Source organism: Grammomys surdaster, unplaced genomic scaffold, assembly GCF_004785775.1.
Source record: "Grammomys surdaster isolate TR1022 unplaced genomic scaffold, NIH_TR_1.0 146, whole genome shotgun sequence".
NCBI lineage: Eukaryota > Metazoa > Chordata > Mammalia > Rodentia > Muridae > Grammomys > Grammomys surdaster.
Genome location: NW_021604604.1, coordinates 12406164 through 12433373, shown reverse-complemented (window position 1 = coordinate 12433373; position 27210 = coordinate 12406164). Strand labels below are relative to the sequence as shown.

General features: G+C 40.0%; 1 protein-coding gene across 1 annotated transcript; it reads left to right on the top strand.

Moving 5' to 3' along the window:
- The first annotated feature begins 1017 nt into the window (after positions 1–1017).
- Positions 1018–27210, top strand: Sec61a2 (SEC61 translocon alpha 2 subunit). Its single transcript, XM_028764833.1, has 12 exons — positions 1018–1119; positions 2764–2831; positions 4648–4713; positions 11803–11881; positions 15534–15665; positions 15800–15909; positions 20386–20539; positions 21393–21553; positions 21823–22020; positions 23844–24035; positions 24446–24522; positions 26157–27210. Exons 1-12 carry the CDS (start codon positions 1113–1115, stop codon positions 26341–26343), a joined length of 1431 nt encoding a protein of 476 aa, XP_028620666.1. The 5' UTR covers positions 1018–1112; the 3' UTR covers positions 26344–27210.

The following is a 27210-nucleotide window of genomic DNA, read 5'->3' as shown; positions in this document are numbered from 1 at the left end:
TTTTTCGAGACAGGGTTTCTCTGTGTAGCCCTGGCTGTCCTGGAACTCACTCTGTAGACCAGGCTGGCCTCGACCTCAGAAATCCACCTGCCTCTGCCTCCCAAGTGCTGGGATTAAAGGCGTGTACCACCACTGCCCGGCTTTTACCTTTCTTTGTCTCAATCACATGTTGGAATTGTGTTGCAGAAAGGGACCATTTGAATAATTTCAAATGAAACACTACTGTATTTCATTCCTCTTAGAAATACGTTGGTTTCTCAGATCTGCTATCCATAATTATGCATGCTTAATGTTCAGAGAGAAATAGAGCTTCAATTATGAAGTTAGTAAGTCAAAATATTAGAAACAATGGGAGAATTTTGCTTAAAATGACATATTATTCTTAGCAAAATAAAATTTTCCACTTTGTAAGAGCCATTTTACTCAAATTTCGTATGTTTTCCATATACTTCCTATTTGGGAAAATATTCTGAAATTCTCTAGTTTACCTATTTTACCTTGGAAGTTTTGCTGTTTTTAAAAAGATTTTATTTCTGAGAGAGAAAGAGTCAAAGAGGCATAAAACCTTTCTATTTTGAAGATGGGGAAGGAGCATGGTAGCAAACTGGAAAGTACTTTTGTAAGCTATTGACTGCAGTGTATTACCAATTTTTCACAAATGTCTAAGAAGTTACAGTTAAGATGGGGCGGAAAGAAGAGGCTGGTTCTGGCAGCTCAGCTCTAGGCCTTGGGGGACCAGCAGGACGCTGGACTGGTAAAGTTTATCTAGAAACATCTCTGAAAAGGAAACACCAATCCTGGAATTGGGTAGAGCAACCAAGAACCGCCCACTATGGCGGGCCGCCCCGCCTCCGGGCGTCCAGTTCCGCCCCGGCCGCCGCGCCAACGGTGACCATAGCAACGCGGTGGCCGTCCGCCAACGGCCGAGGCCAGGTCTGGGGGCGGGTCTGGGAGGAGAAGAGAGCGCGTGTCACATGACTCCGTGGGCGGAGCTTGTGCGGGGACGGCTAGAGCGTGTCCCGAGCCTCCGCTGCCTAGGCCAGATTCGTGAGGAGAGGAGCGAAGGCAGCTGCGAGCCTGCTAGTGCCCGCCGGGTGTGCTGAGCCGCCGCCATGGGCAGTGAGTGTGGCGGCTGGAGCGCGAATCCCGAGGGCTGCGAGTCCCTCGGGCTGTAGGCAGTGGAGTCGCTTCCCCCCTGGGGTGGTCTTGGGGGTGGGAGATGCGCAGGCCTCGCTGGGGTCGCCGTGGACGGCGCGAGCTGGGGACCTCCGCCAAGGCGCCTCCGGTCAGCGAGGCCTTGCCCGGCGGGTCACGGGGACTCAGCGGTCCCGTTTGCTCCCCTTAGGAGGCGAGGGGCGAGGATGGCGCGGGGAGGCCTTTGGCTGGGGGGCGGGGAGGGGGGAGTTAGCACGCTCGCCACGGCTTGGACCACTTGGGCTTTTTCTGGATCTCAGGAAACTCATTAATTTTTTAAAAAATTATTATTCCTGAATCACGCTTCCTTGGTGTGTTGCGATGAATAAGTCTCCCTCATTTTTTTTTTTTAAATGTGATTCATAGCATGTGTTTGCGGGGAGGAAAGGCGTGTGATCGGTAGCTCAGCATTTTCCTTGATTAATTCTTCCCAGTCATTCTGTAGTGTTCATTGAAAACTGTAAGTTGGTGCGCGCGGTATGGACGAGGCCTCGTATTAGATCTTTCAAGGGCCCTGCCCAATCACTCACCCTCATGTATGTTCATACAAATACTTACCTAGCAGTTCACATGTTTGTGTATAAACGGATACGTTAACTACATGTCCAAGCGATGCACCCAGTTGGCCAACGGTAGACATTTGGGGGAAGTTGGGAAGGAAATAGAAGAGACCCCTGGCCTTGAATTGCGAATAAAAATGGAATTCTGCAACACGGGGAGAGGCAATACATGGCGGCATGCAACAGCGTTGTTTGAACCTGGACGCCAGTACAGTAAATCATAAAATGCCAAGAGATCTCGGAGAGTCGCCTGGACTGAGTTGGGAGGGAAAGGGAATGAAGAGATTCTAGGGAGTTTCCTGATGTGACTCATAGTTTTTTTTGTTTTTTAATTACAGGTGAATGTTTTCAGAATTTAGATTTACTTTCTAAATAGTCCAAATGTACTTAGAAAACAAATATGACAATTATAAATTATAACCAAAATCAGAGACTTCCACCTTCTTGGAGTCTTGTTGAAGTAGGAGGCAGTGTATATCCTTCCTAAATCTTGGTTTATCTTTGATTTACTGCAGAAGTAACCTGGTAAAGCAATACTTTATAATGAAATGTAGTTGCCTTTCTCTGAGCTGATTCTTGTGTGTAAGCAAGTACTTTGATATGGTTACTTAGAGAATGACCCACCTTGAAATGCAGCTATCTGAAATGAGGTAGGGATTGTCACGTTTAAAAAGTTGTCAGTGGAGGGGATCCTGTTGTTGTTTTTTTTTCCCTAGTGAGTGTTGTCATCTATAAGCTGTTTTAGGTCAGTACTTCAGGTTAAGCTCATTTCCTACTATACTATCCTGCATATATAAAAGGGTTGGGTTTAAACCTGAAGAAGCAAATAAGTCATGGTGCACTACTTATTTTCCTTGTACTCAACAGCTCTCTGGGCGGTTTTCTCTCTTGAACTTGAAAACATCATGATTACTTAATTTGGGGGAATGTGATAAAGTGCTGTTAAAGAAAAATTGTTTTTGGAACCATCCAAAGATACATTTTTAAACTCTAATTTTTTTTTTTACAGTCAAGTTTTTAGAAGTTATTAAACCTTTCTGTGCAGTTCTACCAGAAATTCAGAAGCCTGAAAGGAAAGTAAGTATAATATTTTAGTAATACAGCAGGTAACAGAGTGACTTACTTTGCCAAACCTCCAAGGTTGATTTGCTTACCCCAATCATTTCTGGCTATAAGAGGAAAAAACATTACCTCCTTTATCTTGCAAGCAAGTATAAATCTGTTTTTTTGTTTTGTTTTCTTTTGTTTGTGACAGGGTTTCTCTGTGTAACAGCCCTGGCTGTTCTGGGGCTCTCTGTAGACAAGGCTGCCTCTGCCTCTGTAGACAAGAGATCTACCTGCCTCTGCCTCCCCAGTGATGGGATTAAAGGGGTATACCACCATTGCCTGGCCTGTTTCTAATTTTTAAGTTACATTTATTTTTCTCATATATATGTGTTTGTGCCTCTGGACCAATGTACTATGGTGTACATGTGAAGGTCAGAAGGCAGCTTTTGGGAATTGAGTCTTTTCTCTCTCACTCTGCATCTCAGGGGGAGGGGAGGAGGGAGAGAAGGAGGGATGGAGACTGGGAGACAAAGACTGAGGGAGGGAGATTAAGACAAGGCAGGATTCTCATTTTATCAGAAATGTTGTTCTAAGTTATATTGTTTCCCACCCTAGTGCTTCTTGGCCTTTTGTTAGTTAAGATACAGTATACTCCTGGCCATGTTAGTGCTTTATAATTTCTGTAGTGTAGGATGTGTATATGGCTAGCTAGTGGTATTATCTGATGGATATAAGTTCTGGTTAGTACCAACTGTTCTATATAATAAATTGCAATTGTGTAAGTATATACCTCTCATATTTTGATTTCTTGTTTGGAAAGAAATAGAAGGAATGTGTTTTGAAGGTATAATAACTAAATCACATTGTTCTTTAATCACTGAGCATATTTAGAAGTAAGATATTTGAATTTTCAGAAATAATACTAATTTCAAAATTTCCAGTTACCAGACTAAGCTCTTCTGAACTTTTATACAGAATTAATAACAAATAGAGACATAGAGATTGATAAGCTTTTGCTTAGACTTACTGTTTTATTTAGAAGTACTTTTAATTTTTAGTGACTTGAGATGGTAGAGATGGCTACTCTGTTATACTTTAGACATTGTAAAGTGTAACTTTTCATAGCTTATGAAATGTCCCAGAATTCCTGTGTAAAATCGTTCAGTATTTTATGAAGTTCCCTTTGTGTCTGAAACTTGTGTATCATCGGATCTACTTTGCCTCTTCAGTTTCTTCTACCCTTGTATGGTGTACATGAAACATGTCTATATTTAAATTATCTTTCTGGTAGTAGCATGTAGGAGCTAGTTGGAGATACAGATTTAACTATTACAAGCTGTACTTGAATCTTTCAAATTTAATCAGCACCAAATAGATCAAAAACCTTAATGTAACAAGGGAATCCCTGAACTGTTCGGAGAAGGGAGAAAGCACCTTTAGACACAGGTGTGTGGAGAGATTTTCTGGATGGGACTACAGTTACTCAGAAAGTAATGCCAACAGCTGACAAACGGAATTTCATGAAGTTAAGTTTGTGCACAGCAAAGGAAAAGGGATTCGGAGACAGCATATAGAATGAGAGAAAGTCTTCACCAGCTGTGCATCTGACATGAGGATTCAGATCTAGAATATGCAAAGCGCTCAGAACACTTAAAAATAATACCTTTTGTTTTGAAAAGGAAAGACTTATCTTTGAGATGCTTGGCTGTTTATTTTAGATGCAACAGGCTAAGCAATAAGTAAATGCCCCAATGGGGAACGGTTCTGGTGCTTTAATGTGGATTTTTGCTTTGAAATTGATTTTCCTTGGTTTTAATTGATCATTCTTTATACTTCTGTTATACAGATTCAGTTTAGAGAGAAGGTACTATGGACTGCTATAACCCTCTTCATTTTCTTAGTGTGCTGTCAGGTATGTGACCAAACTATTGAGTACATGTCTGTATTAAAGTTTTGATTAGTAAGAATTAGAAAAACTGATAAAACAATATCCTGAAATAATATATTGAGTGTTGCTTTTTTTGTAAGATTTATTTTTATGTGTGTGTATGTGGGTATGGGTGTGATGTGTGGTTGCCAATAGAGGCCAGAATTGGGTGTCAGATCCTCTGGAGCTGGAGTTACAGGTAGCTGTGAGCTGCCCATTGTGGGTTCTAAGAATTGAACGTGTGTTCTTTGGAAGAGCAGCCAGGACACCTAGCTTTTAAGTCATTTTTTTCAGCTCTGAGTTCCGCTGTTTTTATTTCTTTGTACTCTGGGGATCAAACTCAGGATTTTGTGTATGCTAGGCACGAGCCGTGTGACTGAGTTGTGTTATAAGCTGAGCATCGCCGCCGCCGCCATCATCATCCTCATCATCGTTATTACCGTGTTTGGTTTTGTTTTCAGATAGGGTTTCTTTGTGTACAGGATTTCAAAGCTGTTCTGCAACTTGCTTTGTAGACCAGGCAGACCTCTAGTGCTGATATTAAAGACATGGACCACCAATGCCCAGTTTATTATTGTTGGTTTTTGTGGGTGTGGATGTGTGCATGAGTGCATGCTCCAGCACATGCACACACACACCTCACATCTTGACCTGTGTGTGGAGATCAGAGAACAACTTATGGGAGTTGGTTCTCTCCTTTCACTGTGTGGCTTCCAGGGATTGAACTTAGGTTGACAGGGTTGGTGGCAGGTACCTTATCCTGCTGAGCTATTTTGCTGGTCCATGTGTTGGAGAATGAAATTACCAGGTCATTAAAGTACTTTTATTTCTGTACTTGGTTTAATTTTGTTTTGGATGGTCAGGAAGAGAATAGTTGTTGTTGTTTGTTTTTGTTTTTAAATTCAGAAGTACAAAGCAAAAAGCATGAATTTATATTTCTACCATGTGCCTTTAACATCTCTGAAGTTGTCTTCTCATTAAAAAAAAATCAACTTTAGGGCGTTATATGTATAAAGTAAGATTTTTAACTGTACATTTTGAAGAATTTTGACAGATATGTGCATCCAAGAGTCTGTTTAGGTTGGTATAGAACATCTTTGTTATCCTCAAACGTTCCTTATATATAACTCTTCATCCACTATTCAGCTAGCCCTCAGTCCTAGGCAAGCTCCCATCTGTCCTTCGTCACTGTAATTTGTCTTTCTTAGAATTCTACATATATGTTGTTGTGGTGTCTAGCATCTGACTTTATAACATTTGGGAAATGTATTCATGTTGTCAGCATGCCAGCAGTTTTATTTCTGTTGTGAACATATAATACATTCACTTATGCATTGGACATTTGGCTTGTGTGCAGTTTTTTGCTGAAATAGGTTGATGTGAACGTTTATGTACAAGTCTGTCTGCTCTCAGGCATGCATGCATGTCTAGGATAGGGTTGGTGGTCTGCATGCATGTTCCATGTTCTTTACCTGAGATGCCCCCAATTGAGACTCCCTTGTGTCATGTGCTAAGGTTTTGTTTGTTTTCAACTAGCTCATCTATCTTGAATGGTAGCTGTCCTAATAGGTGGAATTTTAGTTTGAATTCCCTTGATAACTGATACTGAGCAACTTTTTTGTGTGATGTACGTTTGGTATAAGTTTGCCTTTTGTAAAGTGTCTTTCAAAATCTTTTGCCTATTTTAAATTTTCAAAAATGGTTATTATTTCATTATTGAACTGTAAACTTTAATGGTCTTGTTTCTGGATATAATGTATAAGCTTTTTTATCCAATAAAAGGATACAGAATTATCACCACTACTATTATTATTTTTTTTCTTTTATTTTTGGTTTTTTTCAAGACAGGGTTCCCCTGTGTAGCCTTGGCTGTCCTGGAACTCTCTGTAGGCCAGGATGACTTTGAACCCAAATACCCACCTGCCCGCCCTCCCCCAGTGCTGGGATTAAAGGTGTGTGGCACCACTGCCCAGCATCATTGCTGTTGTTCTTGAGATGAGTCTCTGTGTAGCCCAGGAAGTTGTGAGCTGCATGCTGCAGCCTCATGACTGTTGATTACAGGTGTGTGTCACTTGCCTAACCCAACTAAGGACTGTATAGCCCAGCTGTCCTGGAATTTGCTATGTAGAACAAGCTGCAGGTTGTTTCTAAATCACAGAAATGCTCCTGCCTCTGCCTCCCAACAGTTGGCATTAAAGGAGTTCATCACTATGCTGGGTCAGACCAAGCTCAGAAAATTTTGACTGTTGTAAGGTCAAGAAGATTCTTCTCTTGTGTTCTTCTGAACATTTTAACTAGCATACACTGGCTTGTGTTTTGTTCCAAGTTAACTTTGAGGGATGGCACGGGGGTGTGTGTGAGGATTATTTCTTTCTACAAAGATATTCTTTTGTTCTAGAACAATTTATTGACAAACTTCCCAGTTGAATTACCTTGAACTCTTATTGAAAACCAGTTTTAATATAAACACATCTTGATCTCCTGTTTTCTTGATCTATATGGCTATTTTACAATAAACTACCGTATATTAATACCCATAATGTTAATGCAAATCATAACTGAAAGGTGTCACATGAGTGTTCAAGAGGAGCCCTGAGACTGACTGTTGGTGAGTGTACTGGTTGCTCTCTTGTCAGCTTGATACAAGCTAGAGTTATCTTGAGGAGAGAACTTCAATTGAAAGAATACCTCATTGAGAAAATGGCTAAGATCTGCTGGTGGGAAGCTGCTGGCTGCTTTCACTATGTAGACCAGGTTGGCCTAGAACTCGTAGAGATCTGCCTGCTTTTGTCTCCTAAGTGCTGAGATTAAAAGCATGCACCACTATGTCTGGTGCATTTTCTTGATTAATGATTGATATAGGAGAGCCCTGACATTGTGTGTGGTGCATCCTGAGGGAGGTGCTCCTGGAAGGCATGATAGCAAGCTGAAGAAGCCATTCAGCATTACTCCTCCATGGCCTCTGCTTCAGTTACTGTCTGAGTTTCTGCTCTGGCTTCTCTGAATAATGAAATAAACTCTTTCTTACTTGAGTTGTTTTTGGTCATGGTGTTTTCTTCATGGCAATAGACACCCTAACTAACACAGGAGATATGAGTTATTAATGCCATGGATAGATAGAAAGAGAGGCACAATGGGCACCGTGAGGAGAGTTGAGAGTTGAACTGCTGGAAGTGTTGTGTTCTGAGCAGTAGCTGGATTCTGACATTACATTCTTATGCTCATCAGTTAGGAGAAGTCTTGAAGCTTTGTTCTTTTTTGAAAAGTACCAACTCTAGGTCTTTTATGTTTCCATATAAATATATATCTAGAGTCATGTGTATTTTTGTAAAAAAAAAAAAAAAGCCCATTGGGAATATCACACACACACACACACACACACACACACTCACTCACTCTTTCTCTCACACTGTTTTGACTTCTTAGGTCGATTTATGAAGATTGTCATCTTAAAAATACTGAATCTTTTAATATAGGGATCAGCAAACTTTAACCTGTAATAGTACAGATAGTGATGTTTTGGGATTTAAATCATTACCCAGATCCCAAGAAGGAAACAAATAAAAGAATGACCTCTAGGCCTGTAGGCTTGTGATCTTAGTTCCTCTGGAGACTAAGGCAGGAGGGTCTCAAGGCTAGAGAGACCCTGTCTGGGCAGCTTAGAGAGACACTGTCTACAGAGTTAAAATGATAACACAATAAAACCCAGTGGCTCCCTCCCTGACCCTGAAGGGGGCTTGTCTAGCTTAGATAAGCCCTACATTCAGTATCCCCTAACAGAAATACCCACCTCCTCGACATTTCATACTAGAGACCAATGCTGTTTCCCAGGAGTATCTCATGCCATGGCCCATTTATGCCTTTGTGATACCTATATTCCCTGTGTTTATATAGTTGCTAAGCTGATGCTTTTTGTCTTTCTCACGTTTGGGCAGATCTGCCCAGTGTGGGTGATTTCAGCTGAATATAAAACAAGTTCTAGCCAGTTTTCTCTAGCTTGAGGGAATGGTGGGAGGTGAGATAAACTGAGATCATTACATTAAATGCTTCCAGTACTCTGCTTTGAGTTTTTTCTTCCTTCCTTCCTTCTTTTTCCTCCTTCCCTCCCTCCCTCCCTCCCTCCCTCCCTCCCTCCCTCCCTCCCTCCTTCCCTCCCTTCTTCTGTCCATCTTCCTTCCTTCCTTGTTGTTGTTGTTGACTCTCTTGAGAGCTTCTCACCACCTAACGGTGGAGGTCTATATTCTGTTCTAGTCTCCAGGTCATTCCTCAGTTTTCAAATGTAGCATAGCCTTATAATCTTTAGTTTTATTCTAGAGACACCCCCATCGCTCAACTTCCCTTCCTTCTCAGCTGCTGTTTCTAATTCCTCTTAACAAAAGCAGGGAGAATAAAGGTACCAGTAGATTACTGAACTTCAGTGTGCTGCACTATGGCTCTTGGTTCTTCAAATCTGTCACCTTTTTCTTGTTTAGCAGCTGTATTAGTCACTTTCCTTGTCCTGCAACAAAATACCTGACAGAAGCAACATCAGGAAGGGATGGGATGGTGTATTGTGGCTCACAGCTTAAAGGTTTGTTTTCAGTCCATAGTGCCAGACAGGCTCAGTGACTGGAGCATATGGTGACTGCTCACATTGTGTCAACTGTCAGGAAGCACAGAGAGATGAATGCTGAAAGCTGATACTGAGTCTGCTTGACTGCTTGACCTGCTTTAGTGCTTGATCCAACCCATGGGGGGATGGTTCCCACTTTGAGGATGGCTCCTCACCCTTTAAACTTCTCTGAAAATACTTTCTAGATATGTTTGAACTTGCTTCTTAGGTGATTCTAAATCCTCTCAAGTTAACACTCAAACTTAACTATCACAGCTGCTTTGTATATGTTTTTATTTTCCTGTAGCTTTTTAAAATTCCGATTAGCTTTTTAAAATTCCGATTAGCTTTGGCTCTTTCATATGTTTGTATTTTGTTATGTGCCAGAGCGGGGAAATTCTGTAATGTAACTGAAACCTGCCATCTTGTCCACTTGCAGCACCGAGGGTGAACCATGGCCCTTGAGCTTGCTGTGCAAATACTGAGCCTGATTTCAGGTCTGTAACTTGAAGTCCCATCTCAGATGTGCCTTATTTAGCTTTGGCTTTCTACTGCTTTTGAAAATTTCTGTTGCTCACTTTCTACAGCTCCATGTAGTCAATTCAGGTTTCCATTAGCATGGAATATTTGGGTTTTTCAGAGTATACAATACAGTAGTATTGTATTAGTATTTTGCCAGATTTGCTAAAAGACAGACTTTACGGAAAATAGACTTAGCAGTTTCCTTGGACACTTAAGGACTCGTGACTCTGGCAGCTCCAGAGGAAGGCTAGAGTGTTGTGTTCCAGGGCCTTACATAAGGACTGTCCTGTAGTGCTGCTAGCTTCCTAGCCACTGGCTTTCTCAGTCCTCACTTCTCTCAGGTGATACAGGGTACACACAACCCGCCATGCCTTCTGCTTTACCAGTTTCATTGCCTAGCTTAATAAGAGTTCAGATATCTCAGAGATTTAGTTAATTAGAATTTCTGGCCACATATTTTGGAATTTAAAAAACATTTAAAATTGTTTTACAGTTTTTATTTTTTGCATTTATGTGTGTGTGTGCTTAGGTATGGAGGTGTGTGGCTTCCTGCTTATCTAGACTTTCTGGTCAACAAGCCACAGGGATCCTCCATCTCTGCCCCTTCCTGCCTTATGGTTACAGACATGTAGTGTCATGCTGTTCTTGTCATATGATACCATAGCTCAGGTCATCATGCTTATGTGGAAAACACAGTTATCAACTGAGCTAACTTCTCAGTCCCTACAGATTTTTTACTATTAGCAATGTAAATTAGCAATGTAAGTTTCTTTGTGCCTGAACTTGCATTTTTGAGAAAGGAATGTATTATGTTTGAGAAGGGGGTTTCACCAAATGCTGTTTCTTAGACATGGGTTGGCATGGAGGTATATAATAGCCCAGTGGTAAAGGGCTTACCTAGAATGTGTCAGGCTCTAGGTTTCTCCCCAGTATGGTAAGGAAACTAAACATGGGTCCTGTAATAGGCAATAATTTGAAGAGTTTTTTCTTTTCTTGTTTTCTCCCACCTTCCCTTCTTCTCCTTCTCCCTCTCCCCTCTCTTTTTCTCCCTCCCTCCCTCCCTCCCTTCTTCCTTTATTTCTTTCTTCCTTTATTTCTTTCTGATTTTCTTCCTTTCTCTCCCTCCCTCCATCCTTCCCTCTTTCCCTCCATCCTTCCCTACCTCCCTTCCTTGTGATTTTCTTCCCCTCCCTCCCTCGCTCCCTCACTCCTTTCCTCCCTTCCTCTTTCCTTCCTTTTCTTGTTTGCTGTTGCTGCTTCAGTCTTCTAAGTGCTGGGATTATAGGTGTTACCCATCAGGTCTACCCAAAGGTTTTTGTTTATTTTTGGATTAAAAGTTAGCATGTATTGGGATATATTAGATTACTCAGAATTCAGAGCTATCCTGGGCTACATAGGAAGTTGTACACCAGCCTGCATTATTGAGTGAGAAAATTGTTTTTAAAAAATGGGTGGGAGATGATGTCTTATGATAGAGTATTTGATAATTCCTACAAAGAATAAGGAAGAAAAATCAATCATAATGTCACCTCTTAGATATAATCAGTATTTAACCCTTAAAAAGATATCTTTTCCAGTATTATTTTTTGTATGTATTTTTAGAGTCTTGAACTTATACTGTATAGAGTTTTGAATTTTAGTTTTTATTCCAGAGTTTTGTTTGTTTGTTTGCAACAGGGTTTCTCTGTATAATAGCCCTGGCTGTCCTGGAACTTGCTCTGTAGGCCAGGCTGGCCTCAAACTCAAAGAGATCCACCTGACTCTGCCTCCCAGGTACTGGGATTAAAGGTGTATGCCACCACGCTGGCAGGAATACTAAAGTATCCTTGCTTTCTTAGAAATCACAAGCAGTCAATCTCTAACAGGCATTGTGGGCCAAGCAAGAGCATTTTAATTAAGAGCAAGTCTGCCTGCAGAGTGCCCTTGTGTTCCATTAAGTGTTTTGTGTGATGATGTTTCAGATTCCGCTATTTGGGATCATGTCATCGGACTCTGCAGACCCCTTCTACTGGATGAGAGTTATTCTTGCATCCAACAGAGGTATGTGCTTCTGACCTCCATCCTGCTGTCAAACAGCTACTTTGTGGTTTTATATAGGAGAGACAAAACAAACCCATTGCTTAGGAGGCGAATCCAGCTTGTAATAATGACAACACTGGCTCGTGTCTGTCCGTGTGCGCACATGCATATATGTGTGTATACACAGTGAAGGTCAGGTTGACTAGTGTCTACCTCAATCACTCTATACCATATATATTTTTGAGACAATGTCTCACTATGTAATCCTTGCTGGCCTGGAACTTTTTATGTAGATTATGCTGGCCATCACCTCTGAGATAGCCTCTTGCTTCTGCCTCCTAAGTGCTGTGATTAAAGGTGTGTGCCATCACGACCAGTTTACCTTTTATATGGAAGCTGGGTCTCTTATTTGAACTTAGGACTTGCCAGTTTTGATGGTCTAGCTAGCCTACTCTAGACAACCCATGTTGTGTCCTAAGAGCTTAGGTTACAGGTGGTCCACCACATCAGCTTATGTGTACATGGGTGTTGGAGATTTGAACGCTATACCTCATTTGTGCAACAAGCCCTTTACTCACTGAGCTAGCTCCTTAGCCAGGGTTTTTCCCATATAAAATCCCATGATTTGCAGTGTCAGGCAGATGATGTACTTGAATTGGAGTTGAATTCTTAGAGAGAGGAAAACTTGAGCCAAAGCCCTCAAGTATAAGACAGCACAACACACACAGACTTGGAGATTGTGGGTGAGGGCTGCCAGCAGTGCGGCTACCCAGGAGTCGTGGCTGGATCAGGAGGCTGCTTGATTTCAGAAATGGTGAGTGCATATTTGGGGGAAATACTTTGAGTAGATGGCAGTTTTTTGGTAGTTGTTTTTTAGATTATAGGAATAATGTTGATTCATTTACTAATTAAAATTGTGTGTGCGTGTGTTTGTGCTTGTGTGCTCACACAAGTCCCAGAGAGCATGTGGAGGCCAGAGGACAACTTTGTGGAGCTGCTTTTTCCTTCTTCCTACCTTTACATGGGTTACAGTCATTGAACTGAGGTTGCCAGGCTTGTCACTAAAGTGCATTTCCTCACTGAGCCATCTCACCAGCTCCACCCCTTCTTATTTTCTGTCTAATTTATTAACAGTTGGAAATATTCTGGTTGCACTCACCCCCTCTCCCACCAGTATCATCTTCCTGCTGAGTCCACGTCCCATTTTTATGCCTTCTTTTCCCTTTCTTTAGTTTGTTTTTATATTTATGTGTGTTTTGCCTATATGTTTGTCTGTGCACAACATGCACGCTCACGGTGACCAGGACAAAACTCCTCTGGAAGTGGAGTTGCACATAGTTGTGAACTACCCTGTGGGTGCCGGGAATCAAGCCCGGGTCCTCTAGAACTGCTGAGCCTTCTTTCCAGCCCTCTTGTTTTGTTTTTGCTTTGTGTCCTAGTGGGCTTGGTGTGGAGTGGTCCACTAGGATGTGAGTAAATCACCAGTGATTTACTGGTGATCACTGAAGACAAATGTTCAGTGGCCCAGTCTTGTGCAGACTTTTTATAAGGATCAGTGCTTACTGTGGGTTCATCAGTGCCACAACCATAAAGTGCACATAGGACAGCATTTTGAAGCTTTCCTCCCATTATCTAGCTCTTACCTTCTTCCCACCCCTTTTTCGGAGATGTCCCTTAGCATGTGGATAGTGGTGGTGACATGGTGCTTCCTCTTGAAGGCTGAGCAGAGTAGCTGCTTGTTTGTAGCACATTGTCCAGGCACAGGTCTTTGTGGAAGCACTGTCACTGTAGAGAGCAGCTGCTTTGTTCCCGCTGACACAGCACTGATCTGTGCAGTCACTGATTCTTGGAAGTTTTAAAATGTCTTCAATGCATTGGCATTTATAAAATGCACGAACATATATATGATGCACATTTCTGAGATGTGGCTAAGTTTCAGATATTCATCCAGACCTTTTCTTTGCATATTCACATTTGTATATATATGCTTAAAAATGGACATACATACCCAACTCTATACATTCACACATATATACACATGTACTATTCTTTTTTTAAACGTCTTTAGTGAGTTACTTTATTTAATGGGCATATTACAGTATGAGAATATAATTAACTTATTTAATCATTGACTCAACCAGCATTTCTTTATTTTTAAAGATTTATTTATTTATTTATTTATTTATTTTATTTATTTATGTGGGTATACTCTAGCACCAGAAAAGGGCATCAGATCCCATTACAGATGGTTACCAGCCACCATGTGGTTGCTGGGAATTGCACTCAGGACCTCTGGAAGAGCAGTCAGTGCTCTTAACTGCTGAGCCATCTCTCCAGCCCCCAACAAGCATTTCTTGATCTTAGTGTGTACCACTTGCTAAGTGTAGCACCTAAGACAATATCCTGAGCCTTCCAAGGATGCACCCACTTGTGATACTAGCACTTAGAAAGTAGAGGCAGGAGAATTGGGACTTCAAAGTCATCCCTGGCCACATAGGTAGTTTGAGGGTAGCCTGTGCTAAATACCAAGCCTCTTTCTTAGAAACAAATAGGGTTTGATAAGATAGTTCAGCAAAGATAAAGCACTTGCCACCATGCTTGATGATGTGTACGTTTATTCTCCAGGACCCACATGATGGAAGGAGAGAACTAACACAATGCAGAATTGTACTGTGTCAGGTGTGTGCCCAGACACACATACTATCTCATACAGACAAATAATGGAAATAAATAATAGAATAAAACGTCAAAGTTTATATGACTGGAAGAGAAACTGGACTGTAATAAGTAAATAAATATGATCAAAAACTAAATAATCCCCAGTTTTAGTCTAAGTCTTAAAAATAGATTTAGAGAAAAATCTTGGAAGTTCTTCCTTTTCCTCTCCCTCCTTTCCTTCCCTCTTTTCTTCCCACCCTCCCTTCTCTCCCTCCTTCTCTCCTCCCCTCCATCCCTCCTCTGTTCCCTCCCTCCCTCCCTCCCTGTGTTGGAGATTAAATATAGGACTTTGCATGTGCTAGGCAGGTATGCTAGCTACACCCCTACCTTTGTTTACTTATTTTTTTTAATTTTGTGTTGCTGGCAATTAGACATTAGTGCCTTTGTGGTATTCTACCACAAAGCTATATTATATCATGTTATAAATTACAAATATAAATGTATTTGTTAATAAGTGCATGTGCCTGTCAGTCTGTATTTAGAAGCCAGAGGACAACTCTCAGGAGTCTGTCTTCCCCTTACATCATGCAGGTCCTGGGAACTGCACTCGGGTTGTTGGGCATGCTGACAAGTGCCTTTACTGACTTAGTCATCTTGCTGGCCCCTAGCCTCTTGATTTTTACATTTTTTTTTTCTGCTTTGAAGCAGGATATTGAACCCAGGGTCTCCTGTTCTGTACAACTTAGCTGTACCCGCCAGACTCAAAAGGTTTCTTTTAAAAAGGACTTCATATTTTAAGTCTAGAATTTATATAAATTAAAATTTTTATGGCATAACACTTTTTACCTATTGCATTGTTGCTGGTTTGTTAATAAATGATCTTATATTAATGTTTAAGGAATTAATGGAAATTTGGTAATATTTAAATACGTCTATTAAATGTTCAGGGCTGGGATGCTCTCAACTGAACTGTATTATGTACAAAGTCATTTACTCTTTGTCCCTTCCTTTACAGGAACATTGATGGAATTGGGTATTTCCCCCATTGTAACATCTGGTTTGATTATGCAGTTATTAGCTGGAGCCAAAATCATTGAAGTTGGAGACACACCCAAAGATCGAGCTCTGTTCAATGGAGCCCAGAAACGTGAGCAATCCTAACGTTAAAGCTTCCCCAGTTTGAGTGCGTTTGTGGGAAAGATGTTTCCTAGTGTTTTGGCTTTATTGTTTTTTTTTTTTTTTTTTGTCTTTGGTTGTAAGCATATACTCCTTTTTTGTCAGTATTTGGTATGATCATTACCATTGGGCAAGCCATTGTGTATGTCATGACGGGGATGTACGGGGACCCTGCGGAAATGGGTGCTGGGATCTGTCTGCTTATCATTATACAGGTAAGAGACCCTGTGTTTTCCTATGCTAATAAAAACAGTTTGGCACCTTTATCTAATAGTTCTTTTGGTGAAGGATAGAAATCATTTCCTACTAAATTATTTCATTACAATATTAGTACTGAAATGACATTAATATGTTAATGTAAAAAAGTTTATTCTAATAGCTTCACAGTCTGTCACTGTTATGGATGCCGCTCTATCATTGTTCTGTGATGTTCATTTTTCACACTCTTGAAATCAACTGTGTTCCCTCAGTTAACAATACATTCCTGTTGTTGCCAGCCAGGTGGCAGCAGGTGGGTTTTCGTTGCCTTTGAGTGGCTGTCAGCTTGGCCATAGTGGCTGAGGTTACCATCCTAGCTGTTAGTTTATACCCTGTTGGTACGATAGATGTGTGAGTTTACTTTTGGCCGAAATCACTTGAGAAAACCTATTGTGAAGCCCAGCATTGTGTCAGATACCTGGAGTCCCAGTTGTTTGGGAGGTTGCAAGAGAGGTAGAGACAAGCATGTGCAACATTAAACTGTTATCATGGAAATGAAACTTGCTAATCTCAGAAAGTACATTAACAGCAAGCTAGATGAAAACAAGCTGTTCACGTCTGATATAAATTGGTTGTAATAAGGTATTTTGTTATAGTTTAGCTGGCAGGCTTCAAACTTAGAGGCTTCTTGCCTCTGCATGAGTGCTTAGATTTTAGGGATTTACCAGGGTATCTAACCCTTTTCTTTCTTGGTGGAATACAAAACTATGATGTTCTAAGTAATTTTAGTGCCAGCAAAATACCATATGCACTCACATACATGTGTTCCATGGAGGATTTGTTTGTTTGTTAGTTTGTTTGTTTATAGCAGTGTTGTATAGCCTGGGCTCAGACTCAGGATATAGCTGAGGATAGCCTTGAGCTTTTGCTCTTCCCATTCCTATATTCTAGGTGCTAGCATTATTCATATGCTATATACCAGACCTGGTTTATGCAGGACTAGAGCTTTGTGCATGGGAGTCAAGCTACCAACTTAGCTACAGACCCAGCCCTCTATGGGCTTCTGAAATGGATATTTCAGAATTGAGTTTTAATGACCAACATAATTTTGACTATACATAATATTCAGAGGATTTTTTTTCTTGTTAAAGTTTCGAGTTAATAAAGTATGTATGCTAGAGTTCTGGTTACTGTGGAAATTTACAGTTTGAAATTAGAATTAATTTAGAATTTTTTTCCTAGTAATTCAAAAGATCAAGTTCTTATTTTTGAAATAGCCTCAAATGCCAGTATTTGGGAAATAAATGTCTGTCTCAGATAGGCATGATTTACCTTTTTCTTTCTTTCTTTCTTTCTTTTTCTTTTTTAATAAGCAAGTCAGTGAACTTGACTCAGGACAGGGTTTGCATAGTTAATAAGAATGACCTCTAATAGCTATAACTGTTTTGTCTGTGTACTATTGAGTCTGTGGAAACTTGCCAAGGCCTAGTGAGTTCTTCCAGTGTAAGATGTGTTTCCCAAGAGAATGATAGTTACTTTATGTCTCCATTTACAAATCACTTGTTTGACACATTATAGCTATTGGGACTTGGAGAAGGAAGAGCTGCAGAGGATGGGGAGAGAAGATCCTCTGAACACTGACTTTAGTATCCTTCAGTGCTTAGAGTTCTTAATATTGCTGGTACAGTGCTCAAGAGGCTACTGATAGGACATCATGTTTGCTTTTGTTAAAGCAGTGTGTGTCAACCCCTTTGGGGATGAAGGACCCTTTCGGGGGGTGGGTGGGGGTGTTGCATATCAGATACTTACAACTCAAAACAGTAGCAAAATTACAGTTAAGAATAGCATTGAAAGCCATTTTATGGTTGGAGGTCAACACAACATGAGGAACAGTATTAAAGGGCCACCACATTAGGAAGGCTGAGAACCACTGGTTTAAAACATTCGCTTTATGTAGCCAATAAAATTTTATGTTTTTAAAATTTTTCTTTTAGAGTTGAGGGTTGGATCCAGGGCCTTGAGAACACCAAGTACTCACTACCACTGTGATACTTTGTTAGCCTAAAGTAATCTTGACTTTAAAAAGATGTTCAGAACTAGTATTAGACTCGGAACATTTTGTGCCTGTGTAATTTCTCTGGTACTTTCCTTAAACTAGGCTTAGTATCATGGAATGTAGTGAATAGCTGTTTAGGTGAGGTGGCCTTTACAGCACAGCTCGTACATTTCAACTGACAAGTGAAGTTCAGGATATTTTGAAGTTTCTTTTAAACACTCAGAAATCTCATTATTTCTAAGAAGGAAATGAGAAAAAAATCTGTATTAACTTGTTGATATAATTGGTATATAATGTGATGAATTCTTTTAGTGTTAATGTATAAAGAAAAATGTCATGTTTGCTTGTTGGTGGGCAGTGACCCATTTGTGTCTTTTCAAGGGATTGCTTACATTGAAAATATGTGGCTACACAGAAGAGCTATGATTGGATCAGTGTGTGTTCACCTAGAAACGTAGGGTTTTGAGAACTGTTTGCATGCTGTTACAGAAGGTATTTCTCACTTTGTTTCTGTTTCACTCACATAGTGCTCTGTCCACTAATTGGGTTTGAAATCTAAATTGGGTCTTAATTGAAATTATAAACAAAATAGAAAGTGTCATTGTCCATGGCACATAGTAAAGGTGAGTATGTTTTTGTCAAACTAAATGGTGTGGGTGTGCTACGCGAGGTTGACACCCAGTGTGATTTTACATCCACTCAGGGTCACAGGGTGCATTCCACATGTACACTTGGTCACTGCTCTGTTCCCAGTGGGCTTCGTGGAGATACTGCTGTCATTTTCTGCTTCCTCTTCCTCAGGCATACATTCTATCTATCTATCTATCTATCTATCTATCTATCTATCTATCTATTTATTTATTTCTATCTTTTCTCCTATTTTTCAAATTGCATAAACCATTTCTCATTTAGATTTATTTATACATTACTCCTCCTGGGAAAAGATGAGTCTCATTTCCAAAGGATATTCATGGCTCTGTACACCAACATTATTCTACATGGGAGGCTTTGGTACTGTAGAACTTCTTGTATCTTTGGACAGATCATCTGTCAAAACCATGACTGACTTATTTGTGAGTAGGTACTGTCCCCTGAAGTGGGGATGGTTGCTGTATTTATGACTGGGAATACTCAATGATCATTACTTACCTGTGGTCAAAATAAAATCTAGCCCTGACTTCTCTCTTACTTTGTCAAAATGTCAAACTTGAGTTTTCAAACAGTAAAAGGCTACCATGATTTCTCTCAGGAGTTTGAGAACTATGCCCTCTTTCCAGTTGATTGAAAGTTAAACTAAAACTTGAAGTAGACAAGGTAGGCTGTGTACAGGCACTGAAATGGCATCTAGGGTGTGTAAGGTAAGCATGCTCAGATGGTGTACTGTGGCTCATTGACAGGTGACATGAGGAGTGAAGGTAGGGCTGCTTGGGTGGGGAGAACTCCAAGCTACTTCCTCTTCAGTAGGGGAGAGTGTGAAGTAGGACTTGTGGGAGGTAGTAAGGAGGGGCTCACAGCATGCCTTATTTTCCTCTAGATGAGGTTATGTCAGTCAAGAAGGAGCCACATGACTGAAACTTGGTTTTATTGATTCATGTTTTTATATGCATGTCTTCTCCAAGAATAGCCATAAGTTAAATTTAGTATGTTTTCATAAAAAACAAAACAAAACAAAATGAGGGGCTGGATAGATGGCTTAGTGGTTAAGAGCACTGACTGCTCTTCAAGAGGTCCTGAGTTCAATTCCCAGTTACTACATGGTGGCTCACAACTGTATGTAATGGAATCTGACGCCCTCTTCTGGTTTGTCTGAAGACAGCTATAGTGTATTCATATACATAAAATAAATAAATTTAAAAAAATGAGCTTGAAAACACAGTAAAATCTTAACTTTTCACATTTATATTCACTCTTTGTTATAATAAGTATAGAATAAATTTTTTATATTGTTGTGCTCTGTTTTTTCGGCTTATTCTGTACATACTATGTTATATAGAAAATATATACAGTACTTTGTAAAAAGTGTTAAAAGTCATTCCATAGGAGTAGAGGGGATTCTTTTAAGTTTTCTGTAATTTATTTGGCTTTTTACTTACATGGAGGTATTTGGAATATTTTCTTTTTCTTCATACCAAATTCTAAGCTGTGATTATTATTTAATGCCCCCTCCATGGGCCCAAATTAAACATTGTAAGGAAAACTATTCAGATGGTATAACTGAGGTGAAAGGTGCTGTATAACGAGGCAGTATTCCTAGTACGCTGATGTTCAGAACTGGCCTCTGCCTCGTAGAGCAGGTCAAGAAGGTCACACATGCCACAGTGGTGAAGAGCATCGCTCAGCTCTGATACTGGGAATGCACAAACTGTGAAATAGCCGTTCGTCTGCCCCTTGCTGAGTTTTTTCTTGCTTCCGCTTACGTGCATTTCTTTCCCCACAGTTGTTTGTTGCTGGTTTGATTGTGCTGCTGTTAGATGAGCTGCTACAGAAGGGTTACGGCTTGGGGTCTGGTATTTCCCTCTTTATTGCCACCAACATCTGTGAAACCATTGTCTGGAAGGCCTTTAGTCCCACTACCATTAACACTGGCAGAGGTACATCTCACAGTGACTGCAACTGCACGAGTTTTGCTGGATGTATGCTGATAATGAGTTCATGATGCAGCAGCACATGCCTGTAGCCACTCCAGTTTGCTACTTCAGGGGACCATGAATGTGAAATGTTTAAAACGTACTGAGCAGAGATGTGTGAAGTATGCAGTAGTAAGTCCAAAAGAGTGCATTCTAACCTCTGCTCGTTTAAAGTTTCAGTGGTTGCAAATAGTACTGTAATTTTGACTTTTGACCTTGCTTAAGCCATTGCTGCCAGAGTCGTTTACCTCCCTGAATGCAGCGGAGGGACAGAAAGGTAGTGGATTATAATTTGGCCGTCCTCAGGGAGCACTCATACCCTTGCCTCTAACTTGTAATAGCATCTACGTTGTGCAAGATTTCATTCTTTCCCAATATCCCTTTCCACTTCTCAGTTGTCATGCTGTCCTAATTAGTCAGTGTCTAACTTGGATCCCAGCCTTAAGAAAATAACAGATAGTTTATTAACATTCTTGGTGCAGTGAGCTAATGGCAAGCGTGGTACATAACATACCTGTTCTGAATCTGATATTTGTATTCTGCTTTGCTGCTGCTTTTTATCATCCCTTAAAGTAGTCCTCCGTTTCCCTAGAGTAAAGGAGAGGCAAACCTGTATGAATCAAAATTGTAGATTTATGTTGAAATTTGCCTCCGTGATAGAAATATGTTTAGAACCCATACACATGGTTATGCCATGAATCCATATAACATAGAGTCATAAACTGGTAAATTGACTCGAGGTTTAAGTTATTTGTTTAAAACTTTGAGGCAACTTTGGAAGAGGTATCCACAGTTCATTCCTGCCTTGATTTCTCAGGTACGGAGTTTGAAGGTGCAGTCATAGCGCTGTTTCATTTGTTGGCTACCAGGACAGACAAAGTGCGAGCCTTGAGGGAGGCCTTTTATCGGCAGAACCTCCCCAACCTTATGAACCTCATCGCCACAGTTTTCGTCTTTGCTGTTGTCATATATTTTCAGGTGAGTAATGTTCTCACTGGTTGGAACTGCTCATTTTCCTGTAACAAGGAGAATGCTGTTCAGAAGGATGGTGTCTAACAAGTGATGTTTCAGGAACCATTCTTTAAACTCTAGTTTGAAGGTGGTAAATAGTGCCATAAAATAGGAAAAAAGGCAGGCTGTTTGGGGAGGATACAGGTTCTGTTCTCATTGTCTCACCCCCTGTCTAGCTACCCTTCCCTCTGTGCACTCTGACATGTCCTTCCTTTTCCTCTTAATTTCATTTGTAGGGGTTTCGTGTTGACTTGCCCATTAAGTCGGCCCGGTATCGTGGACAGTACAGTAGCTATCCCATCAAGCTCTTCTACACGTCGAATATTCCTATAATCCTTCAGTCCGCCTTAGTTTCAAACTTGTATGTCATTTCCCAGATGCTGTCTGTTCGATTTAGTGGCAACTTCTTAGTAAACTTACTAGGACAGTGGGCCGTGAGTATGTTTATTTTTATTAAGTATTTACAATTTGTATTTTATAGTTGTATTTTTAGCTGTTGAGATAGCTAATGAAACATTTTCAAATTTATTTACCTTTACCATTTTGTTTTGAAAATTTGGTAAATGTTCTAAGATTAATATTTTTCTAGATAGGAAGCATTTTTTTAGTATCATTTGAATAGCTTTTTAGGCTGAAAAATTCATAAAAGTGCTTTCCTAAAAGTGCTTTTCTGTTTTGTAGTCTTTGTTGTTTAGAGACATGGTCTCATGTTATAACCCAGGCTGACAAAGGAGTCTTCTTGCCTCAGCCTCTGTATGTAGGAATCACAGGCTTGTGCCACCACATCTGGCCTCTTGTTCTGTTGTCTGTTATAACATTTTCTATTTGCCAATATAGGGAAAGGAGAGCTATCTACAGATAATTGTAAAAACGGGAAGAAAGAATCATCCTTTTCTTTCTCTCATTTTCCATGACCTAAATGGCAGTAAACTTTGCTTTTGACTAGGCTGGAGATGGGCATGTAGTTATTAACAAGACTGAAAACTGGAAACAGAATCCATTAAATCCAAAAAAGTAAAATAATGTACAGATCTTTATTTTTTAAAGTAATACAGCCAAAATTTGATCATATAACAGTATTTTCCCTCTTAAATTACAAAATTAAAAGGGCAATCTCCCATTTTTCTTTATTCATTTATAGATACTCTATAATTCGCTTTATACCAAAAAAATATTAGTATTCAGAGTCCTTGAAATATAGTGCTTATTCTAGATAAGTACATATATAATTTGGGCAGCAAGCTTTTTTGTTGTTGTTTTGTTTTTGTTTTGTTTGAAGCTCAGGCTGGCTTCAGCCACTTGATCCTCCTGACTCAACTTTCTGAGTGCTGGGATTATAGGTGAGTGCCTCCATGCCTGGCTTCCTTTATTCATTTATTTAAAGTTTTTCAAGAAAAGGTTTTTCTGTGTAGCCCTGTCTTTGATTTGGAACTCACTCTGTAGACCAAGCAGGCCTTGAACTCTGCCTGCCTCTGCTTCCCAGTGCTTAAAGGCTTACACTACCACCACCTGGCATGCTTGCATTCTTAATACTGTAAAATGCAACAGGGAGTTGAGAAACATTTCAGATTCTAAATATAACTAGAGATTAATTATAATTTGTTCTGTTTCTATCCTCAATATTTTGTAGATGTGTTTTTAAAACTCATTCTTCTATTAATGACACTGAGTGTCTTATACAAAATGAAGTACATAATTCTGAACGAAAGAAGGATGCAAAGTTAACTCCTATAATTGTATATGTTCATTGGCTATAGGGCTAGTGAAATGGCTCAGCAGATAAAGGTGTTTTCTGTATAAGTCTAACACTCTTGAGTTTAATCCCCAGATTAAACCCACGAAAAGGTGGCGGGGAGAAACAATTCCACGAAGTTGTCCCTTGAGCTCCACATATGCACTGTACCATAAACTTACCAACCCACAGACAGCGTACACACTACATAGTAATAAAGCATTTTTAAAAAGTTAAAACATGGTCATATGTTTTGAAAAATGCAAACATGAAATTCTGGCCATGACAACTGTAGTCTCAAATACTCAGGAGGAGATCACTTCAGGAGTTTTGGGTCATCTTGGGCAACATAATGAGACCTCTTGTCAAAATAAAAACAAATCTTAAGATCTATGGTGCAACTCATTGTAAGGCATACATACACGTGATATTTCAAGGCCCTGGGTATAACACTCAGTAACAAACAAAACTCTATTCTTCTCAGCTAGTCAGGTTGACTCTGTTTCTTCAATTCTTGTCTCATAGGATGTCAGTGGGGGAGGGCCTGCTCGCTCCTACCCTGTTGGTGGCCTTTGTTACTACCTATCTCCTCCTGAGTCCATGGGAGCCATATTTGAGGACCCTGTTCATGTAGTTGTATATATTATCTTCATGTTGGGGTCATGTGCATTCTTTTCTAAGACGTGGATAGAAGTTTCTGGTTCTTCGGCCAAAGATGTAAGTATATGGCTAGTTAAAAATAATTTTGTAAAATTCATAGTATTTGGGTATCAAAATTATTTTATAGTTTTAAGCTTTGTTCATATATTCTTAGTGAGACTTACCCCTAACAGGCTAAAAATTGGTTCTACTGAACTTTTACAGTAGCTTTGTGATCCTCTAAAACTCAGTCCTACTCAAAAACCTTCTTTAGTATCCAGTTCCTCTTTACAGAGTTAATACAAATGTTGAGAGCACAGACACGATAATATGGTCAGAACATGCCTGGCAGCATTGTGACCTCCATTTCCTCATGCTCAATGGGAGCGATAAAATTCCAGGGTTGTGGTTCTTATATTTTCAGTGTAGAAACCAACAAAATGAGAATAGTTTAATTTCAAAAGTTTTTTTCTTTTTCTTTTGGCCAGGTGGCCAAGCAGCTTAAAGAACAGCAGATGGTGATGAGGGGCCACAGAGATACCTCCATGGTTCATGAGCTGAACAGGTAAGGTCATAGGTCATTTCTTCCTAAGATGTTTAGTCTTGTCATTGCTTTATTTATATTTATTGTTTTCTGCTCTTCACAAGAGAACTGAAATTTAACTAAAACTTGTCTTCCACAAAAGTTGGCCCTTTTATAATCTTTTAAACTTAGTTTTTGAAAATATCATTCCCCTCACCTCCTTCTGTCTCTCAAATTCACAGCATCTTTTTGTCTTTCTCTCTCACATACACTTTCCTAAATAAGTGTGTGTATAAATACAATCTTCTCAGTCTGTACAATGGTATTTATATATATATATGATTTTAGAGCTGTCCATTTGGTATTAGATAACCAGCTGGGGCTTCTTCCCTGGGGAAGACTATTTCTCCTGCTCTCAGTATTCCTTAGTTGCCTAGTTCTTAGGGTTGGGACCCTCTCCATGTTAGCATGTCTATTGGTGTTGTCCTTATTCAGATCTTGTTTAGGCATGTGTCTTAGGGTTTCATTGTTGTGAAGAGGCACCATGACCACAGCAACTCTTAAAAGGAAAACATTTAATTGGGACTGGTTACATTTTCAGAGGTTTGGTCAAACACATGAGTCTATGGGGGACATTCAAACCACCTATTCAAACCACCACAGCAGCCTATATTATTTTAAATTGAGACTGTGCTTTCATTGTTCACTCAAGAGTTAAAATGATACATAATAGTAGTTCTCAGTGTTGGCTGGCTGCACATGAAACTACCAGGGAGCTTCTAAAACATTAGGAGATAGGACTTGTTCCCAGGCATCAGGTATTTGTGACAACTTTGAGATAAAATTCATATACTACTTAATGCATTCAGTTGAAATACATAGTGTACACCTGTAACTGGAGCACTTGAGAGGCTAATGCAGGATTGCTGCAAGCTAAAGGCCAGCCTAGGCTATCCATTGAGTACCAGGCCAATAGAATGAAACCTAGTTGTATGTGGATTGCTATTTCTTCAGTGGTTTCTTGAACTGGCACTAGTGTTCCTGTCTTATGTATATGAGTGGTTTGCCAATGTGTACATATGTGTCTGGTTTTAGGGCTCCCTGTTTAAGAATATGAGATATTCTAGTCAGATGTGACACCACATGTCTCTCTGATCTTGAAACTCTGGAAGCAGAGGTAGGATGCTATATGAGAGCCAGACTAAACAATTTCCCCTATCCCCAAATTGTAGTCAGGCATGGTGGTTTATTAATATAATCTCAGTGTTTGGAAGCTGAAGCAGGTGGATTGCTATGAGTTTTAGGCCAACCAGAGATTACAGAGACATGTCTGGAAAAAAAAATACAATACATATATATGGAGAGAGTATATATTTTTGTGTATATACATACAAATAATATATACTCTGTATGTATAGTAATAAATTTCAAGCTAAAATTCTATCATCTGTCTTAAAAATTGCACTGCCTGTGGGTAATACAGTTTTTTTAATTTGGTGGTTGGAAATCATTGCCTTAATCATTCTCCTATCTTGTGTACGTCAACAGTGAGGACTGCTCCAACAAGTTTATATCGAGGGAATCATTTCTAGCAAAACTGGAGGTTACACTGCTTCTAGCTATTGTGTTCTAATTCTTTGTTTCCCACTGCCTGACAAAGGTCTTTTGTCTTTTAGGTACATCCCCACAGCAGCTGCCTTTGGGGGTCTGTGCATCGGTGCCCTGTCGGTGCTAGCAGACTTCCTTGGGGCCATTGGCTCTGGTACTGGAATTCTGCTTGCAGTCACTATTATTTATCAGTACTTTGAAATATTTGTTAAGGAACAGGCTGAAGTTGGTGGGATGGGTGCTTTGTTTTTCTAAATGTTCATCTATTTCTTTGTGTGTGTGAAAGGGAAAATATTTTGACATATTGTTTCTGTCAAATAATGCTGTTTCCCCTTTCTTCCCTCAGTTTGTTGTTTTCAGTGCTAACTGTCCCATTTCTGAAATGGGCACAGAGCTAAGCCTGTGTGCAGCATTAGTACCAGCTGCCTTAAAACAGAAGTTTACATTATTCGTTGACACTGTCCATCGAGTGTTAGCCATGATGCTGGGAAGCAGTGTATCTGCCTAGCTGTTGGTCAGACAGCGAGACAGTGACATGGATTAGCTTTGCACACAACATTCAGAACACTGAATATTCCCTTGTTTAAAAATAAATGCAGTGCAAATTGCCACTTTCCAGTATTTTGAGCTTCCCTAATGAGTTATGGAGCATTTATATCTAATGTATATTTTAGATAATTTTTATACTTTTTTAACTCATCATATCCATGTTCCCTCCCTCACCAGCCCCACCCCTTAATTCATCCTATCCCCAACTGCCACTCAGCCTGGATGGGCAAAAATCAAGCATTGAAGTTATTTCTGTCACTGGAAACAATTGCTTCTAATTCCTTTTCTGCTTTTCATTTGTCCTCTTTTCCTGGGGACAGCTATCAGTGCTGTCCAGCTGTATTGGCTATGCCTTCTACTTCCAATGCCCCAAAGTATTTTTCTCCCTTCCCTAATCCCCAAAGCAAGATCCAGTTCTCAAGCAGTGTCTGTAGTTGAGTGGAAGTAAGCAATGAGTAATTCATACTAGGACTTCATGTCTGTGACCCAAGTATAAACAGTAGACAATAAACTTTTATTTAATAAAACTGTTGTAGTTGTGCTGGAAAAATAAAGAGATTCCTATTAAGTATT